This window comes from Cherax quadricarinatus, chromosome 28 (assembly GCF_038502225.1).
Source record: "Cherax quadricarinatus isolate ZL_2023a chromosome 28, ASM3850222v1, whole genome shotgun sequence".
NCBI classification, from domain to species: Eukaryota; Metazoa; Arthropoda; class Malacostraca; order Decapoda; family Parastacidae; genus Cherax; species Cherax quadricarinatus.
In genome coordinates, this window is record NC_091319.1 from 24,727,525 (window position 1) to 24,751,339 (window position 23,815).

Genomic DNA, 23,815 nt, shown 5'->3' on the forward strand with positions numbered 1-23,815 from the left:
GTATGGTAGAGTTATAATTGAAAGAATTAAGAGTAAGACGGAGAATAGGATAGCAGATGAACAAGGAGGCTTTAGGAAAGGTAGGGGGTGTGTGGACCAGGTGTTTACAGTGAAACATATAAGTGAACAGTATTTAGATAAGGCTAAAGAGGTCTTTGTGGCATTTATGGATTTGGAAAAGGCGTATGACAGGGTGGATAGGGGGGCAATGTGGCAGATGTTGCAAGTGTATGGTGTAGGAGGTAGGTTACTGAAAGCAGTGAAGAGTTTTTACGAGGATAGTGAGGCTCAAGTTAGAGTATGTAGGAAAGAGGGAAATTTTTTCCCAGTAAAAGTAGGCCTTAGACAAGGATGTGTGATGTCACCGTGGTTGTTTAATATATTTATAGATGGGGTTGTAAGAGAAGTAAATGCGAGGGTCTTGGCAAGAGACGTGGAGTTAAAAGATAAAGAATCACACACAAAGTGGGAGTTGTCACAGCTGCTCTTTGCTGATGACACTGTGCTCTTGGGAGATTCTGAAGAGAAGTTGCAGAGATTGGTGGATGAATTTGGTAGGGTGTGCAAAAGAAGAAAATTAAAGGTGAATACAGGAAAGAGTAAGGTTATGAGGATAACAAAAAGATTAGGTGATGAAAGATTGAATATCAGATTGGAGGGAGAGAGTATGGAGGAGGTGAACGTATTCAGATATTTGGGAGTGGACGTGTCAGCGGATGGGTCTATGAAAGATGAGGTGAATCATAGAATTGATGAGGGAAAAAGAGTGAGTGGTGCACTTAGGAGTCTGTGGAGACAAAGAACTTTGTCCTTGGAGGCAAAGAGGGGAATGTATGAGAGTATAGTTTTACCAACGCTCTTATATGGGTGTGAAGCGTGGGTGATGAATGTTGCAGCGAGGAGAAGGCTGGAGGCAGTGGAGATGTCATGTCTGAGGGCAATGTGTGGTGTGAATATAATGCAGAGAATTCGTAGTTTGGAAGTTAGGAGGAGGTGCGGGATTACCAAAACTGTTGTCCAGAGGGCTGAGGAAGGGTTGTTGAGGTGGTTCGGACATGTAGAGAGAATGGAGCGAAACAGAATGACTTCAAGAGTGTATCAGTCTGTAGTGGAAGGAAGGCGGGGTAGGGGTCGGCCAAGGAAGGGTTGGAGGGAGGGGGTAAAGGAGGTTTTGTGTGCGAGGGGCTTGGACTTCCAGCAGGCATGCTTGAGCGTGTTTGATAGGAGTGAATGGAGACAAATGGTTTTTAATACTTGACGTGCTGTTGGAGTGTGAGCAAAGTAACATTTATGAAGGGATTCAGGGAAACCGGCAGGCCGGACTTGAGTCCTGGAGATGGGAAGTACAGTGCCTGCACTCTGAAGGAGGGGTGTTAATGTTGCAGTTTAAAAACTGTAGTGTAAAGCACCCTTCTGGCAAGACAGTGATGGAGTGAATGATGGTGAAAGTTTTTCTTTTTCGGGCCACCCTGCCTTGGTGGGAATCGGCCGGTGTGATAAAAAAAAAAAAAAAAAAAAAAATACACTACCTAACAGAATACTCCATACGACTGAATGTACAACAATGTAAAACACTTGTGCTTTATAGTAATCTGTTTACATTAATGTTTTATCACTGATTTCATCATTGCTTAGTTAATCTTAAGTTAATTTTAAGCCAGCCCGTAATGCTATGCATAGTATAAGTGGCTTTGGCATGCTGCTCTTATCTGTATTTTTTTGTACCTCTGTGTGTGTGCTCAAATTGTAAATAAATAAATAAATAAATATTCCACCAACCAAGTACAATTAAAATATAAACTAAAGGAAAACCAAAAGCAATTTTTTAATTAACCCTTTCAGTGGCTGTCATGTAGAACTACATCACTGAGACCAGGGTTCCACACACAGTTCTACGTCATGAGCTCAGCTCACTCAGATAAGCTGTGTGCGGTAAATTTTGGCCTCCAGGTATAGATACGAGAGAATAGGTCTGTGAGGTTAGTATGCACAGTATAAAACCAAGTCCTGCCCCAAGCAGTGCATGATGGGTAAAGCAAAACTTTGACCTTGTGTCTGGTTTAAAACAGAGACTCGGGGGTGATTTCTAGGATGGTTTTTATGGCTTTATTGGCTGTTTCTTTGTATCATTTGATAGAAGATATCCTATTGAAATAGATGATTTTGGTTGGTTTCAGAAACAGAAGTAGCATGAAAGTGGAGAGCTAAGAATTTGGTCGAATGGAGCAATGGAATTGACTTAAAACAGGACTCAAAGTGAGCCAAATCGGTGATGTGCAAATTGCGCCCAGATTGTTAGATTTGCTTCTGTGTAATTCTGCAAGTCTTCCTTCAAATTTCATACTTTTAGTGTCATTATCTCCCAAAAAGGATTCTCTATTATTTCAGAAGAAACTACAAGCAATATTAACTTCAGGAGTCTGGACAATGAGAGAGTTAAAAAGGTAAGGAAATTGTTCTAAAATGTTTACCATCTACACTGTTACACATGGGAAAGTTTAAAATTTACTTTGTACTTGTATATGTGTGTTATTTGCTTGGTGGGAGAGGCAAGAATATCATTAATGCTTGGAATAATACTAACAATTTCAGTATAGATACAGGGAAATCATCTTACTTTCAGGTTAAATGGGAGTGGTTGTGACTGACTGCTAATAAGTATGGTGGCTGTAGTGATCGAATGGTAATAAGTATGGTAGCTGTGGTGACTGAATGGTATTAGTTATGATTGAACAGTGGGAGTTGTGGCAGTTGGTTGGTTGTAGTTATCGAGACTGAATGTAGGTGGTCATGGAAGCTGGCTGGTAGGATGGCTGTGGTTTAAGTTATTTCCTCAATTTGATATTTTAACCCTTTGACTGTCGCAGGCACCTTTCTGAAACTGTCATTTTATGTCAATAAATTTTTGGAAAAAAAAAAAAAAAAAAAAAAAAAAACCTTATGAAATGATAGAGAATCTTTACGCGATGGTAATGACACTAAAAGTATGAAATTTGGTCGAAAACTCACGAAATTACGCTCCCACGAAGTTAGCGGTCTCGGCGACATATACGCATCGGCGATTTCGCCTGCTTTTGGCCAATTCCATTGTTCCAGTTGACCAAACTCATAGCTATTTCTTTAGAGCTTCATATTTTCTATCAGTTGAGTACAAGAAACTGCCCATTTACCGATTTGAACTACCCAATAAAGTGGTCAGAAATTGGCAATTTGGCCAATTTCACGCAAATTCAAAAAGATGCCAATTTCAAAATAGGGTCCAGAATAAACAATATAGACATTCTTGGCACTAAAATAACATATCCTCTGTTCATTAGTCATGTTTCTGGCCCCTCTTATATTATTATTGCTTTCTGTATTGGTTTTTTATTCATACAAAAAATACAAAATTTTCTGTTATGCAGACTAATGCATTATTGTAAAAATGGTATAAATATCAGTGCACTAGTGAAAGAATATCAGACTCCCCAGTTGACGTGTATTGGACATATGGTGTGATTTACTTACTCCTGAACATTGGTAAAAATCGAACATTTCCACTACTTTGAGCTCAATTTCAAGGTTGTTTTCATAGTGAAACTAATCAAAATCATCTCTATCTCTGTAATGTGTTTTCCATTTTATCAGGCGAGACCATGAAAACAAGAATACAACAATAAATACTATACGAAAATATACCTCAAATTCGGCGTTTTAATCCCAAAAAAAAAGTCCGTTTTTTTTTTCTCAATAAGCACTGTGTGCTGCAGGATTTTTTTATACTGCGCACACTGGCCACGCAGACCCATTCTTTCATATGTAGGCCTACCAGTTTTCTTCCACCAGATTTGAAGGAGCTAAAATTTTGGCATAGTATTATGGGACCAACACTGGCTCTCAAGCCATAATATTACAGGACCGACACTGAAAGGGTTAAACACACTGACAATACACCACTGCCAGTAGAGTGCTGACATTACAGCTCAGATGGCCCCCTGAACTGCAACATCCCTACCTCTTCTTCAGAGTACAGGCACTGGACTGTCCACCAGCTAACTGGTTTCCCTGAATTCCTTAGTAAATGTTACTTTGCTCACACTCCAACAATACACCAAGTCAAAAATCACTTGCCTCCACTCATTTTGATCTAATGCTCTCACACATTCACTAAAATTATATATGGAATGTGTTACACTTATTTATCAATCAAAATAAATTTGTATTAAATCAATAAAATAGTCACAATCATTTGAAAAAATATCTAAATTATCAAGGCTTCTTCCAGTTATAGAACTGCATCTTATAATGACAATTATAAATATCTAAATCTAAACAATAACCCATTTATAAACATTATGCAGACACGCTATCTTCACTCTGTGGCTCTTTATTAACCCGTAAACGGTCCAAGCAGATCTACATTCACATGTGCAGTGCTACAAAAGTAGATCTACATTTTTTTTACACATTTTCAAATGTAAAAAAACAAAAAGAAGATCTACTTTTTTTACATACTTTCAAATGTTGAAAAAACGTATATATACGTTTGGACCATTTACGGGTTAATAAGAGTTTATGGAAAATGGTGTGAAAAACACAAAACATCCAGTGAGCAGCAGTCCTCTGGAAAAACCTTGTTTATGAGAGATCAGAGGTGCATGGCCAGACTGGTTCTAGCTGACAGGAAGCGGGCAGTGACTTAAATAACTACATGTTACAACAGGGGTATGCAGAAGAGCATCTCTGAATGCACATGTCAAACCTTGCAGTGGATGGGCTACAGCAGCAGAAGACCACACTGAGTTACGCTCTTGTCAGTTAAGAACAGGAAACTGAGGCTACAGTGGGCACAGGCCAAAATTGGACAGTTGAAAACTGGATAAAAATGTCATCTGATCTGGCGAATAACAAATTCTGTTGTGACATGTGGTCAGAATTTGATGTAAACCTTTGAGGTGTGGTGGAACGGGAGATTTGCAGCGTGAATGTGCAGCAGACATATCTGCAGCAACTGTGTGATGCTTTCATGTCAACATGGACCAGAATCTCTAAGATACGTTTCCAACATTTTGTTGAGCTCATGCCAGACAGAATTCAAGCTTTTCTGGGGGCAAAGGGAAGCCCTACCTACTACTAGAAGGGTGTACGTAATAAAGTGGCCACAGAGTGGATATATTTGTCAATTCCTCACCTGTTGTGCTTTTTTCTCCCACTCTTCTTTGTTCGGCACTGCTCCAAGCCAACCCTCTGTAAGCTCATGTTCAATCTGAATAATATCTTCACGTAATGATTCTACAAGCTGAAGAGCTCCATCTTGTAGATCTTCTAGAGCATTCCATCTAAAGCAAAAAGAAACATGTATCCAGTCATTAATATTGTAGATATACTGTACATGATTTTTTAGAACTATAATTTACAGTACAGCATAAAAAAATAGTTTATTTGCATAAATATGGCATATCTTGAATACTATGTTTTGAAAAGTATTAGGCATTCAGTACTAGTGCAAAGATCAAACCATGCCCAATAATTCAAGCATATTTAAAATAATAATGAAGAATGAATTAATTTTAACAAAAGCACTTAAAATAATTAAGGTAATCTTAATATAAAAATCCAGTGGAATAAAAGTACATACTGTATTTGAAATAATTAAAAATATCTTCATGAAAGCTTAACTCTCAGGAAAGCAACAAAATATTAAATGAAATAATTTTTTTTTTCAACAAGTCGGCCGTCTCCCACCGAGGCAGGGTGACGCAAAAAGAAAGAAAATCCCCAAAAAGAAAATACTTTAATCATCATTCAGCACTTTCACCTCACTCACACATAATCACTGGTTTCGCAGAGGGGCTCAGAACACAAAAGTTTAGAAGCATGTACGTATAAAGATACACAACATATCCCTCCAAACTGCTAATATCCCAAACAACTCCTTTAAAGTGCAGGCAACATTGTGCTTCCCATTTCCAGTACTCAAGTCCGGCTATATAAAAATAACCGGTTTCCCTGATTTTTTTTTTTTTCAACAAGTCGGCCGTCTCCCACCAAGGCAGGGTGACCCAAAAAAGAAAGAAAATCCCCAAAAAGAAAATACTTTCATCATCATTCAACACTTTCACCACACTCACACATTATCACTGTTTTTGCAGAGGTGCTCAGAATACAACAGTTTAGAAGCATACACATATGAAGATATACAACATATCCCTCCAAACTGCCAATATCCCAAACCCCTCCTTTAAAGTGCAGGCATTGTACTTCCCATTTCCAGGACTCAAGTCCGACCATATGAAAATAACCGGTTTCCCTGAATCCCTTCACTAAATATTACCCTGCTCACACTCCAACAGATCGTCAGGTCCCAAGTACCATTCGTCTCCATTCACTCCTATCTAACACGCTCACGCACGCTTGCTGGAAGTCCAAGCCCCTTGCCCACAAAACCTCCTTTACCCCCTCTCTCCAACCCTTTCGAGGATGACCCCTACCCTGCCTTCCTTCCCCTATAGATTTATATGCTTTCCATGTCATTCTACTTTGATCCATTCTCTCTAAATGACCAAACCACCTCAACAACCCCTCTTCAGCCCTATGACTAATACTTTTATTAACTCCACACCTCCTAATTTCCACACTCCGAATTTTCTGCATAATACACCTACCATCCGACTTACGACCTGCTCGACTTACGACCACTCGACTTACGACCGTGTTTTTATGCCAAATTTCTGGGAAAAAAAAACAACTATTTGTGTTGTACACAGTGTTTATCCTAAACCTTACAGTATAAAATACAGTACTAACATAAAAAGTAAAGTAAAACATGAAATACCAAAATAAAACAATAAAATAAAGTCATTACAAGAATTGCCCTTAGACAGGACATCTCCACTGCCTCCAACCGCCTCCTCGCTGCTGCATTCACAACCCAAGCTTCACACCCATATAAGAGTGTTGGTACTACTATACTTACATACATTCCCTTCTTTGCCTCCATAGATAACGTTTTTTGACTCCACATATACCTCAATGCACCACTCGCCTTTTTTCCTTCATCAATTCTATGATTAACCTCATCCTTCATAAATCCATCAGCCGACACGTCAACTCCCAAGTATCTGAAAACATTCACTTCTTCCAATACTCCTCCTCCCCAATTTGATATCCAATTTTTCTTTATCTAAATCATTTGATACCATCATCACCTTACTCTTTTATATGTTCACTTTCAACTTTCTACCTTTACACACACTCCCAAACTCATCCACTAACCTTTGCAATTTTTCTTTAGAATCTCCCATAAGCACAGTATCATCAGCAAAAAGTAACTGTGTCAATTCCCATTTTGTATTTGATTCCCCATAATTTAATCCCACCCCTCTCCCCAACACCCTAGCATTTACTTCTTTTACAACCCCATCTATAAATATATTAAACAACCATGGTGACAATACACATCCCTTTCTAAGACCTACTTTTACTGGGAAGTAGTCTCCCTCTCTTCTACACACCCTACCCTGAGCCTCACTATCCTCATAAAAACTCTTTACAGCATTTAATAACTTACCACCTATTCCATATACTTGCAACATCTGCCACATTGCTCCCCTATCCACTCTATCATATGCCTTTTCTATATCCATAAATGCAATAAAAACTTCCCTATGTTTATCTAAATACTGTTCACATATATGCTTCAATGTAAACACTTGATCTACACATCCCCTACCCACTCTGAAACCTCCTTGCTCATCCGCAATCCTACATTCTGTCTTTCCTCTAATTCTTTCAATACTAACCCTACCGTACGCTTTTCCTGGTATACTCGGTAAACTTATTCCTCTATAATTTTTACAATCTCTTTTGTCCCCCTTCCCTTTATATAAAGGGACTGTACATGCTCTTTGCCAATCCCTAGGTACCTTCCCCTCTTTCATACATTTATTAAACAAAAGTACCAACCATTCCAACACTATATCCCCCCCTGCTTTTAACATTTCTGTCATGATCCCTCAGTTCCAGCTGCTTTACCCCTTTTCATTCTATGTAATGCCTCACGTACCTCCCCCACACTTACATTCTGCTCTTCTTCACTCCTAAAAGATGGCATACCTCCCTGGCCAGTGCATGAAATTACCACCTCCCTTTCTTCCTCAACATTTAAAAGTTCCTCAAAATATTCTCGCCATCTACCTAATACCTCCCTCCCCCCATCTACTAACTCCCGACTCTGTTTTTAACTGACAAATCCATATGTTCCCTAGGCTTTCTTAACTTGTTTAACTCACTCCAAATTTTTTTCTTATTTTCATTAAAATTTCTTGACAGTGCCTCTCCCACTATCATCTGCTCTCCCTTTTGCACTCTCTCACCACTGTCTTCACCTTTCTTTTACTCTCAATATACTCTGCTCTTCTTATAACACTTCTGCTTTGTAAAAATCTCTCGTAAGCTACCTTTTTCTCTTTTATCACACCCTTTACTTCATCATTCCACCAATCACTCCTCTTTCCTCCTGCCCCCACCCTCCTATAACCACAAACTTCTGCCCCACATTCTAATACTGCATTTTTAAAACTCATCCAACCCTCTTCAACCCCCCCCCACAACACATCTTTGCACTAGCCCACCTTTCTGCCAACAGTCACTTATATCTCCCGAACTTCCTCCTCCCTTAGTTTATACACTTTCACTTTCCTCCTACTTGTTGTTGCCACCTTCCTCTTGTCCCATCTACCTCTTACTCTAACTGTAGCTACAACTAAATAATGATCCGATATATCAGTTGCCCCTCTATAAACATGTACATCCTGGAGCCTACCCATTAACCTTTACTCCACCAATACATAATCTAACAAACTACTTTCATTACGTGCTACATAGTACCTTGTATATTTATTTATCCTCTTTTTCATAAAATATTTATTACTTATTATCAAATCTCTTTCTACACATAGCTTAATTAAAGGCTCCCCATTTACATTTACCCCTGGCACCCCAAATTTACCTACTACTCCCTCCACAACATTTTTACCCACTTTAGCATTGAAATCCCCAACCACAAGTACTCTCACACTTGGTTCAAAACTCCCCATGCATTCACTCAACATTTCCCAAAATCTCTCTCTCTCCTCTACACTTCTCTCTTCTCCAGATGCATATACACTTACTATAACCCACTTTTCACATCCAACCTTTATTTTACTCCACATAATCCTTGAATTAATACATTTATAGTCCCTTTTTTCCTGCCATATCTTATCCTTCAACATTATTGCTACTCCTTCTTTAGCTCAAACTCTATTTGAAACCCCTGACCTAATCCCATTTATTCCTCTCCACTGAAACTCTCCCACCCCCTTCAGCTTTGTTTCACTTAAAGCCAGGACATCCAGCTTCTTCTCATTCATAACATCCACAATCATCTCTTTCTTATCATTTGCACAACATCCACGCACATTCAGACTTCCCACTTTGACAATTTTCTTCTTCTTATTCTTTTTAGTAATCTTTACAGGAAAAGGGGTTACTAGCCCATTGTTCCCGGCATTTTAGTTGACTTTTACAACACACATGGCTTACGGAGGAAAGATTCTTATTCCACTTCCCCATGGATAAAAAGGAAAAGTAATAAGACCAAGAACTATTAAGATAAAATCAAAGAAAACTCAGATGAGTGTGTATAAATAAACATGTACATGTATGTGTAGTGTGACCTAAGTGTAAGCAGAAGTAGCAAGACATACCTGTAATCTTGCATATTTATGAGACCAAAAAAAAAAAAAAAAAAAAAAAAAACACCAGCAATCCTACCATCATGTAAAACAATTACAGGCTTCTGTTTTACATTCACTTGGCAGGACGGTAGTACCTCCCTGGGTGGTTGCTGTCTACCAACCTACTACCTATAAATTTTTTTATCTCCAGGGTTTGTTACCTGGACCTCAGCAATGAGAGTGGCTACTCTCACCGCTGGGCAACGGCGACCCTTTCAGGGTTGGTGCTGTACTAGTATGGCTTGCATGCCAGGGTTGGTGCTGTACTAGTACACATTAATTCTAGCGCCTTCAAATCTAGTGAGAGAAGGCTGGTAGGCCTACATATGAAAGAATGGGTCTATGTGGTCAGTGTGCACAGTATAAAAAAATCCTGCACCACACAGTGCATATTGAGAAAAAAAAAAAAAACTCTGATTATGTTTTTGCTTTAAAACAGCGACTTTGCAGTGTATTTTCGTATGGTATTTATGGTTGCATTCTAGTTTTCCTGGTCTCATTTTAAAGAATGGAAGACATATTACAGGAATTGAGATGATTTTGATTGGTTTCACAATGAAAAGTACCTTGAAACTGAGCTCAAAGTAGCATAAATGTTCGATTTTTGCCAAAGTTCAAAAGTAAACAAATCATGCCACATGTCCAATACACATCAACTGGTGAGTCTAATAGTCTTTCACAAGTGCGCGGATATTATTTACATCATTTCTACACTAATGCAGTGGTCTGCATAACAGTAAATCTTCTGGGTTTTTTTTGTGAGAATAAAAATTCAAAGTGGAAAGCAAAAGAAATGTAAGAGTGGCCTGGGAACGTGACTAATGAACAGATAAAATGTTATTTTAGTGCCAGGAATGTCTGTCTTGCTTATTCTGGACCCTATTTGGAAACTGGCATCTTTTGAAATTTGTGTGAAATTGGCAAAATTGCCAATTTCTGATCACTTTATTGGATAGTTGAAATTGGTAAATGGGTGGTTTCTTGTACTTATTCGATAGAAAAAATGGAGTGCTAGCAAAATAGTTATGATTTTTTTGACTGGTACATTGGAATTGGCCGAAAATAGGGCTCAAAGTGGGCAAAATCGCCGATACGTAAACATCGTCGAGACCGTTAACTTCGCGAAAGCATAATTCTGTAAGTTTTCCAGCAAGATTCATACTTTTGGTGTCATTATGATCGGAAGAAGATTCTCTAATCATTTCATAAGAATTTTTTTTTTTTTCGAAAAATTTCCAACCCTGAGAAGAAGTTTAGGAGAGGGCCTGTCAACCCTAAAAGGGTTAAACAAAACATATACAGGTCGACCATCAGTAAGCCGTAACTAATTTCTATTGGCATAATTTCCAATTTCTGGAGTTGCCACACCAGCCTGCAGCTACTTGCTGCATAAGTCATTCCAATTTATTTTTTTCCATTTATTGTTATAAATTGCTCACTTCTAGCCCAGGCCCTCATTCCAAAGAATAAAAGAAACGTTTCTCGTCATGTAAAGCACATACACTGTACATTGTCCATAGCCACCTTATAAAATGAGGTGGCTTTGATGCCACTGTTGATCACCATGAGCTCAACTCACTCAGATAAGCTGTGACCGGTAAATTTGGGCCTACATATGAGAAAATAGGTCTGTGTGGTAAGTGTGCACTATATAAAAAAAAATCCTGCAGTACACAGTGCATAATGAGAAAAAACTGTGACCATGTTATTGGTGTAAAACCAGCTTTTCGGTGTAATTTCATAGGGTTTTTATGGTTGTATTCTCATTTTCTTGGTCTCATTTGATAGAATGGAAGATATATTACAGAAATAGATATGATTTTGATTATTTTCATGACAAAGTACCTTGAAATTGAGCTCAAACTAGCAGCAATGTTTGATATTCACCAATGTTCAAGAGTAAACAAATCACATCACCGTCCAATATGTGTCCAACTGGCCTGTCTAATGCATAGTCATGAATGATTTGACATTATTTATACAATTATTACAATAAAGCAGAAGTCTACGTAACAGTAAATCTTCTATTTTTTGTGTGAATAAAAATTCAAAATGGAAAGCAAGCATAATATAAGCGTGGCCTGGAGACATGACTAATGAACAGAGAAAATGTTTTTTACCACCAGGAATGTCTGCATTGTTTATTCTGGGCCCCTATTTTGAACTTGGAATCTTTTGAAATTTGTGTGAAGCTGGCCAAAATTACAGATTTCTGACCACTTTATTGGCTAGTTGAAATAGGTAAATGGGCGGTTTCTTGTACTTGGTCGACAGAATAGAAGGAATACTAGTGAAATAGCGATGAGTTTGGTAGACTGGAACACTGAAATGCGAGTTTGGTAGACTGGAACAATGAAATGGGCCAAAAATAGGGCATAAGGTGGGTGAAATCACCAATGCGTAAATATCGCCGTCGGGGTAAGTGTATTCTAACCTAACCACTCTGTATTCCAGCAAAATCACTAATCTGGCACCCTACAGGTCCTGATAGTGCTAGATTAGTGATGGTCAACCTGTACTAAGATATGAAGATAAAGTGATGAAATTCAAGGTGAGGAAATGATACTTAAGAATATTAATTTTTGTGCAAGATATGTTCCACAAGCAGAGTAAAACCTACAGTAAGAATTCATACACATCAAATATACAGTGCAGTGAATCCTCTCATTAGCTGACTAATAGCAGGGAGGGAGTGTAAAATATTGTCTTAGACTTCTAAATTATGAAATTAGTTTATCATTACTGTCTTGTCTTCTGAGCTACCAGACTTGGTCCACTGATACAGAAGACAACCAGACACTAAGAATTCAAGTATGTAACCTGTAGAACAACATTACAGTAGTGTACTGTATAGTACTTTTATAGCACATTAGTACCTTGAGTTACAATAATTTTGAGTAATGATTTACACTCATAAAGAAATTTAGTTTTGAGTTGCAATGATTTGAGATGTGATACATACACATACACATGATAGTCGACATAAGTGGATGAGCCTCAGCCTGGAGACAAGACAGGGTGACAAAAAGGTCTTAAATAGAGTGATGGTGGAGACAGTGTTCGAGGTGAGTGAGAGGCAGAGGTATGTATGAGCAAGGGAGGGAGGGAGGCAGAAGGAGGAGGGAGACTATAGTACATGTACCATATGCATACAAACAGGCCTGCCAACCTTCCTGCCTTCTGCATGTATGCTATACTTTGTCCTGCCTGCTCTGGCCTGTTCTTTCTGCCTAATCAGGCCTGTCCTGCACTGCTTGATCTAGCCTGTCCTGCTGTGCCTGCTCTGGCTTGTCCTGTCCTGTCCTGCCTGGTCATGTCCTGTTCTATCTGCCCTTCTTCCTCTGCCAGTACCTCTTGTTTAAACAAAAAATACCCAAGGGCAGATTGGGTGTTCTGACATCTTGGGATGAATTACCATAAAACTATGTATTCTGGGGGTTGAGTTATTTTAGTTTTGAGGTACAATACATTTGTACTGTACACAATTTACAGGAGGAGGAGGAGACCACACAGACTTGAATAACTATAGGCCAATATCCAACTTACACCCTCTCTCTAAAATCTTTGAAAAATTAATCCATAAGCGTATCTATTCCTACCTCATCTCCCACAACAAACTCAACCCCAGTCAATTTGGGTTCAGGCCTAATAAAAATACTAATGATGCTATTATCCACATGTTAGAACATTTATACAGCAATGGAGAAAAAAGAAGTCCCATTGGGGATCTTCATTGACTTACGTAAAGCTTTCGATACAGTTGACCACGACTTGCTCCACATAAAATTGTCGCACTATGGTATAAGAGGGCACTCCCTCAACTACCTAAAGTCATACCTCAGCAACAGAAGCCAATATGTGTACACAAATGGGGCAAACCTAGGTAGTAGGTTGGTAGACAGCAACCGCCCAGGGAGGTACTACCGTCCTGCCAAGTGAGTGTAAAACGAAAGCCTGTAATTGTTTTACATGATGGTAGGATTGCTGGTGTCCTTTTTTCTGTCTCATGAACATGCAAGATTTCAGGTACGTCTTGCTACTTCTACTCACACTTAGGTCACACTACACATACATGTACAAGCACATATATACACACCCCTCTGGGTTTTCTTCTATTTTCTTTCTAGTTCTTATTCTTGTTTATTTCCTCTTATCTCCATGGGGAAGTGGAACAGAATTCTTCCTCCGTAAGCCATGCGTGTTGTAAGAGGCGACTAAAATGCCAGGAGCAAGGGGCTAGTAACCTCTTCTCCTGTATATATTACTAAATGTAAAAGGAGAAACTTTCGTTTTTCCTTTTGGGCCACCCTGCCTCGGTGGGATGCGGCCGGTGTGTTGAAAGAAAGAAAGAAAATGGGGCAAACTCTTCCGCACAGCCAATTACAGTTGGTGTCCCACAGGGAAGTGTCCTAGGCCCTCTTCACTTTCTCATATACATAAATGACCTACCAAATGCATCGCAACTACTCAAACCCACACTATTTGCAGATGACACTATATACGTCTACTCCCACCCGAGCCCAGTCATGCTAGCCAATACTGTAAATACCGAATTACAGAAAATATCAACCTGGATAAGGACAAACAAACTTACTCTAAACATTGACAAAACCTACTACATTCAGTTTGGTAACAGAGCTACAGATGTGTCTCTTAGCATAATGATAAATGGATCACCTATCACAAAACTCACAGAGGGAAAATTCCTAGGAATCCACCTTGATAATAGACTCAAATTTCAAACACACATACAACAAATTTCCAAAAAAAATTCCAAGACCGTAGGCATACTATCGAAGATACGGTACTATGTTCCACAGTCAGCCCTCCTGGCCCTATATCACTCACTTATTTACCCCTATCTCACCTATGGAATTTGTGCATGGGGCTCAACAACAATAAACCATCTCAGACCACTAATCACCCAACAAAAGGCTGCAGTCAGAATGATAACAAATTCCCACTACAGACAGTACACTCCACCAATATTCAAAACTCTAAACCTACTCACAATACGAAACATCCATACTTATTACTGCACCTACTACATACATAGAACACTTAACTCTGACATAAACCCTCCCCTTAAACATCTCCTTACCAACCTCAACAGAACACAGGACCATAACACAAGACACAGATCACTCTTTGATGTTCCTCGTGTCCATCGCATGCTATGCAAAAACTCAATGCACATAAAAGGCCCTAAAATCTGGAATTCACTACTTGTGAATATAAAAGAAACACTGTCTGTTTATAAATTCAAGTCTCTTCTCAAAAATCACTTACTCACCCACAACTAAATAAATACTGAATAATTGTATCTCATAAATTGTATCTCATATATGTATCTCATTACTGTATCTCATATATGTCAACCTGTGACCCAATCAAACTTTGTTACTATTTAACTTCATTACCTAACAGAATACTCCATTCTACTGATTACACAGCAACACAGTAAATGACCATATAACCTGTCTTTGAAATACTCATTTGTACTAAATTGTTATGTTTTACAATAATTTTTGTACCACTGAATATACCATTGCTTAGTTAATCTTAAGTTAATTTTAGACCTGCCCATAATGCTATGCATTCAAGTGGCTTTGGCATGCTGCATTTAACTATATTTTTTTGTACTTCACTGTATCATGTTCAAATAAATAAATAAATAAATAAATAAATATTACAGTGAAACCCCAGGTTTCGGCTTCCTTGGGAATCGGTTGCTTCGGGTTTTGCCCGCTTTTTTGGCCAAATTTTGTCCCGCATTTCAGCTGGCGTACCAGACCTGCCCGCACAGGCGTCGTCAGCCAGTCTAGCATTGTGTATCCTTGAGCGAACATTACCCTGCGCTCTCATCCACCAGCCAGGCATCCAGCCAGCCATTAATTGTGACTGTGAAATAAGCCACCATGGGCCCTATGGTTGGGAGAGTGAGGTACACCATAGCAGTGAGGAAGGAGATAGTAGAAAAATACAAGAGTGGTTTTCATGTGGGGGAGCTTGCCAGGATGTACGGCAAAAACAAATCAACTATCACTTCTATCCTGGAGAAGAGAAAAGAACTCAAGGAAGCTGATGTTGCAGTGTTGTCATGTTATCCAAAAATAGATCACAAACAGTTGAAGAGGTTGAGAAGTTGTTGGTGATGTGGATCAACAATAAACAGATAGGAGGTAATAGTGTTTCAGAGTCAATCATTTGTGAGAAGGCAAGGCAGTTGCATGCCAATCTGATAAAAAAAATGCCTGGAACTAGTGCTGATGTTAGTGAATTTAAGGCCAGCAGAGGCTGGTTTGACAGATTTAAGAAGCGTAGTGGCATACACAGTGTGGTAAGGCATGGGGAGGCAGCAAGTTCAGACAAACGTGTGGCTGAAAACTTCCTGAGTGAATTTACGGGGTATGTAGACTGAAAAATTAAAACCCCAACAAGTGTTCAATTGTGACAAAACAGGCCTCTTTTCGAAGAAAATGCCAAATAGGACCTACAATACTCAGCAGGAAGAGGCACTGCCAGGACACAAGCCTATGAAAAACAGGCTCACTCTTTTGTTCTGTGCTAACGCTAGTAGTGATTTTCAAGTGAAGCCTTTACTTGTGTATCACTCAGAAAATCCCAGAGTGTTTAAGAAAAACAATGTCATCAAGAATAAATTGTGTTGAGGAAAGTGTATAATAAGGTATAGGCCACTAGGCAAATTTTCAAAGATTGGGCCCATGAAGTGTTTGGCCTCAGTGTGAAAAAATACCTCCTGGAAAATAATTTGCCACTCGAAGTGCCTCCTGGTAATGGACAATGCTCCTGCTCATCCTCCAAACTTGGAAGACCTATTGTCTAGGGACTTCAGTTTTATAACAGTTAAGTTCTTGCCTCCTAACACAACTCCTCTCCTCCAGCCCATGGACCAGCAGGTCATTTATAACTTCAAAAAAACTCTACACCAAAGCAGTGTTTGAAAGGTGCTTTGAAGTGACCTCAGACACTCAGTTGACCCTAAGAGAGTTCTGGAGGAAGCACTTCATTATTCTGCACTGCATAATCCTTACAGGTAAGGCTTGGGAGGGAGTGATTTCCAGGACTTTGAACTCTGCTTGGAGACAATTGTGGGTCAATGTGTCGTCCAGAGGGATTTTGAAGGGTTTGAGGCGGACCCTGACCCTGCCGACCCTCTACCTGTTGTGAAAGGTATTGTGGCATTAGGCAAGTCCATGGGGCTGGAGGTGAGTGGAGAGGATGTGGAAGAGTTGGTGGAGGACCACAGGGAAGAGCTAACCACTGACGAACTGCAAGAGCTTCAACTGGAACAGCATCAGACCACAGCTCAGGAACTTATTCAGAGGAGGGGGAAGAGGGAGTGAAGGAGGTGTCTTCTTCAGTAATTAAGGACATGTGTGGAAAGTAGAACGAGTTGCAAACTTTTGCTGAAAAGTATCACCCTGACCAAGCTGAAACAAGCCATATCTGCAACATGTTCAGTGACAAAACCTTGTCCCACTCCAGGGAAATCTTAAAGAGATGCCAGAAACAGAGACTCTTGACAGTTATTTTGTGAGGCAAGGATCCAGTGACTCTCAAGCTGGTCCTAGTGGCCTTAAAATTAGACAAAGAAGGGAAGTAACCCCAAATAAGGACATGTTACCTAAATTCTTTATGGAAGGGGGTTCCCCTTCCAAACAATAAGTCCTCCCTCTTTCCTCCTCCCTATCTTCCAGATGCCAGCAAGTCTCTTCAATAAAGGTAAGTAAATGTTATTTTAAATGTTTATCTAAATTTTAATTTATCTATATAATATATATGTATCTATCTGTGTTGTGTGTAACACTATAGTTATTATTTAAAAAATGTATTTTTTTGTGAATATTTTCGTGGGTCTGGAATGGATTAATTTTATTTACATTATTTCTAATGGGAAATATTGCTTCGTCTTTCAGCGGTTTTGCATAGCTCCTGGAACGAATTACGGCCGAAACCCGGGGTTTCACTGTACAGTGGACCCCCGCATAGCGAACTTAATCCGTGCAAGAGGGCTGGTCGTTATGCGAAATGTTCGCTATGCGAATTAATTTTCCCCATAAGAAATAATGGAAATAAAATTAATCCGTGCAAGACACCCAAAAGTATGAAAAAAAAAAATTTTTACCACAAAAAAATGTTAATTTTAGTACACACAAACTGAAAAAGGCATGCACAATTACATGACACTTACTTTTATTGAAGATCTGGTGATGATTGATGGGATGGGAGGAGGGGAGAGAGAGTGTTAGTGTTTAGAAGGGGAATCCCCTTCCATTAACACTTGAGGAGGCAAGTCCTTTTCCGGGGTTACTTCCCTTCTTCTTTTAATGCCACTAGGACCAGCTTCAGAGTCACTGGACTTCTTTCTGTCCATAGAGCTCTGTACCTCCCGTTCCTTTACGATTTGTCTAAAATGGGCCATAACATTGTCATTGAAATAGTCACCAGCACGCCTTGCAACAGCTGTGTCAGGGTGATTTTCATCCATAAAGGTTTGCAGTTCAACCCACTGTGCACACATTTCCTTAATTTTTGAAGTAGGCACAATGGATTCCACAACTGGCATAGGCTTCTCAGGGTTAGCCCCAAACCCTTCAAAATCTTTCTTAATTTCCATACTAATTCTCACCCTTTTTACCACAGGGTTGGCACTAGAAGCTTTCTTGGGGCCCATGGTCACTTATTTTCAACAAACAGAACCGAAAACACTGTAATAATACGAAATATTCCGAGTGTATGCTTGAATGTTACCGCGGAGGCTAGCTGGTAAACAATGGGACGGGCGGCACATGTGAGGCTGGCTGAGGGCCCACATTGGACGCGTTTCGGACGAAGTTCGCTGAGCGGGTTTTTGTCTACTATGCGGGGCAAAATTTTAGCGATCAAAGCGTTCGCTATGCGGAATGTTCGCTATGCAAGGCGTTCGCTATGCGGGGGTCCACTGTACTTACTTTTTCGTGGTGGAAAGATCAGATGTAAACTGCCATAATCAATAATAGTGACTAACAAAAACTTTTATTCTGAGACAGAGGAGCTGTAAAGCTCCACCAGTATCTATACTAAACTTGAGAGAATGGTCTGTATGTTTAACCTTGCTTCTATAAACATCAAACACAATTTCTTAATATCATATTCCTTACATACTCGTGCTACTGAGATGCCAGACTCAACCTTCTTTATTAATTCAAGTTTCTGCTTAACACAGAGAACCACACATTTCCATTTGTCACCACTTTATTTAGAAGCCACTGTTAACTGTACCTTATTTACTACATTAATAAAATCAAACAAAAAGCTCTAAATCAGGGAAATCAGACAATGATGAGTAAATGCATGAGCTAGTACAAACAAACTGGGGCAGGCAGCCTACAGCTCAGGAAACAATGAAAAGAGAGATCCTGTATGTGGCTGCTCTGGCCCATACTAGGCAAACATTGGAGTCTTCAGACTGGGTTCAATACTTCAAATGACAACAGGACACTATTGCTACAGATAAAATTTGGAATTACAGACTTTTGTCCATTTTGTCCAGCCAATTTTCTTTGAGACTGTTCAAATCCATTAATGAGAGGTTTTAATGTATACTGTTCTTATCAAATGCTGTACAGAGTATCTCTAATACTTGCATATTTTCACATTTGAAGAATATAATTTTTTATGACTAAAGAGGCAACATAAAATTATTCTCAAGACTAATATACAGCCTCTCCTCACTTAACGATGGAGTTCCGTTCATAAAACCGTATCGGAAAACAAATTTGTCGCTAAACAAGAAGTACATGTATACTATAATGGTAGTGAGTTTGTGTCAACCATCTTTGATATTGCTTTAATGTCACCTTTGCACCATTTGTAACATTTTTAGTATACAGTGGTCCCTCGCTTTTTGTAGTTCTCGGCAATCGTAAATTTCGCCAATCATAGGGGTATTTTCGTATAAACATGGACTCGCTTTTCATAGGTTGACTCGCGAATAGTAGTTCGTCCGGGACGTGTACGCACGGTGTGAGCCGGGGCGGCCTCCCTACCCAGCCAGTCTGGCATTGTTTACCAGTGAGTGAAGGTCCCCTCAAGTGCTCCTACGAAATATTTCATAATATTCCACTCATTTTAGTGCTTGCAATTACTAAATAAGCTACCATGGCTCCAAAGAAAGCTCCTAGTGCCAAGCCTGTGGTAAAGAAGGTGAGAAATATGTACAGTGACAAAGTCTTGGGCCATTTTTGGGAAGTGTTAAAGAGACGCCAGAAACAGAGCTCTTTCCACAGTTACTTTGCGAGACAGGACTAGAGTGACTCTCAAGGTGGTCCTAGTGGCATTAAGAAGCAGAGAAGAGAAGCAACCCCAGAGAAGCAATTGGTACCTGAGGTGTTGCTGGAAGGGGATTCCCCTTCCAAACTGTAAACAATCCAATCTCTCTCCTCCTCCAGTCTCCCATACACTAAGAAGAATCTCCAATAAAGGTAAGTGTTATGCTGTTAATGTTTCATTCATCATTTCCCATTGTATTGTTTATGTACTATATATATATTTCATGTAAAATTTTTTTTTGTTTTAATACTTCTGGGTGTCAGGAACGGATTAATTGTATTTACATTATTTCTTATGGGGAAAATTGATTCGCAAATCGTAAATTTCGTTTATAGTAACGGCTCCAGGAACGGATTAATTACGAAAAACGAGGGACCACTGTATTTCTAAATATTTATACAGTAGTGTACTGTATACAGCCTCTCCTCACTTAACGACGGAGTTCCATTCCTAAGACCATGTCGTTACACAAATGCTTCACTAAGTGAGGAGCATACTATAATGGTAGTGAGTTTGTGTCGACCATCTTTGATATTGTTTTAATGTCACCTTTGCACCATTTATAACACTTCTGGTATATTTTTAAATGTTTATACAGTAGTGTACTGTATACTGAAATACACAGAATAGAGGAAATCAGCTCTAATATACATTATTTAGGTATACATACTAGTCAGAGAGCCCACTGCAAGTCTGAGTCATTGGTAAACAAGTACATCGCTAAGTGAGGAGAGGCTGTACTTAATTCTAATCAAAATAGAGCACCTACTATTAATTTCATGAAAAATACTCTCAGCCACCAATATTTTTCCCTAAATACATACAAAAAGTACTGTATTTTTCAGGAATACAGGTAACACTACATTATTAATACTGTATTATAACTTATACAAAAATCTAAACCAAACAAACTGTTGAATGAATATGAAGGTCTTCAAAAACAGTGTTTGACCAACACAATAAGGTGAATATTTTTTACTAGAGCAATATTGTGGTTGAGGAGGTAGTCACCATGGAAGCCTGGAAGAGTTAACTAGAGTGTATGAAAGTAGAGTACGAATATAAGACATACAGTAGAACCTTGGTACTCAAACTGTACTTGAACAATTCTGTAACAGAACGCTTTGGTAAAAAAATTGCTTGGTAGTTGACCCGTTTGCTCGGCACTAAACCAAACAAACACGACCTGCTTGAATGTGTGTCAGTCTCCCCACAACTGTCACTCAGTCCAAAACTCCGCTGAACTTCACTGTAAACTGTATTTCGTGTTTCTTTGTGTTTTTGGGTGTCTTATATTATCTGTATAAATAAGTCACCATGGGGCCTAATAAGATTAGTAATAACAGCCAACCATAAAGAAAACTGGTTAGTGTGTGGTTTGCCTTGATGTAAACACCACCTCTGCCTCTCCACGTAATATGCCTTTTATCATTAATTTCGGCATCTTTGTTGTGCTTCTCGGTTATCGATCATGTTTCTGATATTCAGTTGGAATAAATGTGATAGATAGATTACCTTTATTACTAATATTAGCGTAATTACACAACACTGTATTTGTGCCACCTCTAGTATCTAACTACACTATCAAGACGACTCATCCTCCTGCTTCGGACCCGTTATAATACGCTTGCTTTTAATTTTGAATTTTTATTCACACAAAAAATAGAAGATTTACTGTTATGCAGACTACTGCATTATTGAAAATATGGTATAAATAACATCAGCGCATTTGTGAAAGCATATCAGACCCACCAGTTGATGTGTATTGGATGCGTGACGTGATCTGTTTACTCTTGAACATCAGCAAAAATCGAACATTTCAGCTACTTTGAGCTCAATTTCAAGGTACTTTTAGTCTGTAAACCACTCAAAATCATCTCTATTTCTGTAATATATCTTTCATTCTATCAAATGAGACCAAGAAAATGAAAATACAATCATAAATACCACATGAAAATACACTGCAAATTCACTCTTAAGTGTATTTTTGGGGGTCTGAAATGGATTAATCTAATTTACATTATTCCTTATGGGAAAAATTCATTCGGTACTCGAACAGCCTTCTGGAACGAATTAAGTTCGATTACCGAGGTTCCACTGTATGTTGCCTGATAAGAGTATCACAGGCAATTTATTTTCTTTGCATTTTGTACAGTAGACGTCATTTAGCACGAGTTTATGTGGCACGATTTGGGTATAGCACAATTGAAGAATTGCGGCACAATTTCATGTTACACGTCATAAGATGAATTTAGCACTGTTTAGTTTGCGGGAAGGAAAAAAAAAACTTCGCTTTTCCTCAAGCGGCTGCCTTGTTGTGGATCAGTGGGGAAGACCTCCCGCCGTACCCAGCCACCACCCAAGCATTAACCCTTTCGGGGTTTTGGTCATACTAGTACGGCTTATGTGCCAGGGTTTTTGACGTACTAGTACGCATAAATTCTAGCTCCCTTAAATCTAGCAAGAGAAAGCTGGTAGGCCTACATATGAAACAATGGGTCTATGTGGTCAGTGTGCACAGCATAAAAAAAATCCTGCAGCACACAGTGCGTAATGAGAAAAAAAAAAACTTTGATCGTGTTTTTGGTTTAAAACAGTGACTTTGCACTGTAATTTCGTGTGGTATTTATTGTTGTATTCTAGTTTTCCTGGTCTCATTGTATAGAATGGAAGACATATTACAGAAATTGAGATGATTTTGACTGGTTTTACAATGAAAAGTACCTTGAAATTGAGCTCAAAGTAGCAGAAAGGTTCGATTTTTAACAGTAAATCTTATTATTTTTGTGAGAATAAAATATCTAAGTGGAAAAGCAAAAGAAATGTAAGAGGGGCATGGGGACGTGACTAATGAACAGAGGAAATGTTATTTTAGTGCCAGGAATGTCTTTCTTGTTTATTCTGGACCCTATTTGGAAACTGGCATCTTTTGAAATTTGTGTGAAATTGGCAAAATTGCTAAATTCTGACCACTTTATTGGATAGTTTAAATCGGTAAATGGGTGGTTTCTTGTACTCATTCGATAGAAAAAACAGAGTTCTAGCGAAATAGTTATGATTTTTGTTGGCTAGTACACTGGAAGTGGCCGAAAATAGGGCTCAAAGTGGGCAAAATCGCCGATGCGTAAACATCATCGAGACCGTTAACTTTGCGAGAGCACAATTCTGTAAGTTTTCCATCAAATTTCATACTTTTGGTGTCATTATGATCGGGAAAGATTCTCTATCTTTTCATACGAATTTTTTTTTTTTTTTTAATTTTGGCGACCCTGAGAACACGTCTGAGAGGGCCTGGCGACCCTCAAAGGGTTAATACATGTACTCCATACGTGCCCAGTCCATCTTCTCTGCTACAAGCTTGTGATTGTGAATTGTATTTTGATCTTTTAATTGCTGTATCTTGTATCTGCCAAGAAATCTTGACACCCAGTAAGCATACCATTGTTGCTCAAAGTGGCAAGAAAAGGTGTAAGTATTTGTCTTAGAATTAACGAAGGAAACAAAGATATTAGGCAAGACATCCTGTGGCCATAATGAAATGTTACTTTGTACACATAAAAAGAGGTAAACATAAGTTTGTGTGACTGACTGACTTAGTGAATGACTGATTTACTGAGTGACTGACTTAGTGAACGACTTGACTGACTTACTGAATGATTCGACTGACTTTTTTTAGAACATAAGAAAGGAGGAACACTGAAGCAGGCCTGTTGGCCCATACT

The 23,815-nt window shown here is 38.9% G+C and overlaps 1 protein-coding gene across 3 annotated transcripts in view; it reads right to left on the minus strand.

Moving 5' to 3' along the window:
- LOC128693317 (tyrosine-protein kinase BAZ1B) overlaps window positions 1-23,815 on the minus strand; it is a 304,346-nt gene that overhangs the window by 101,684 nt on the left and 178,847 nt on the right. For all 3 annotated transcript variants that reach the window (XM_053782935.2, XM_053782936.2, XM_053782937.2), the window contains one exon: window positions 5,171-5,318. In XM_053782935.2, the coding sequence (XP_053638910.1) occupies window positions 5,171-5,318 (148 nt within the window). The remainder of the gene's footprint in view (window positions 1-5,170; window positions 5,319-23,815) is intronic.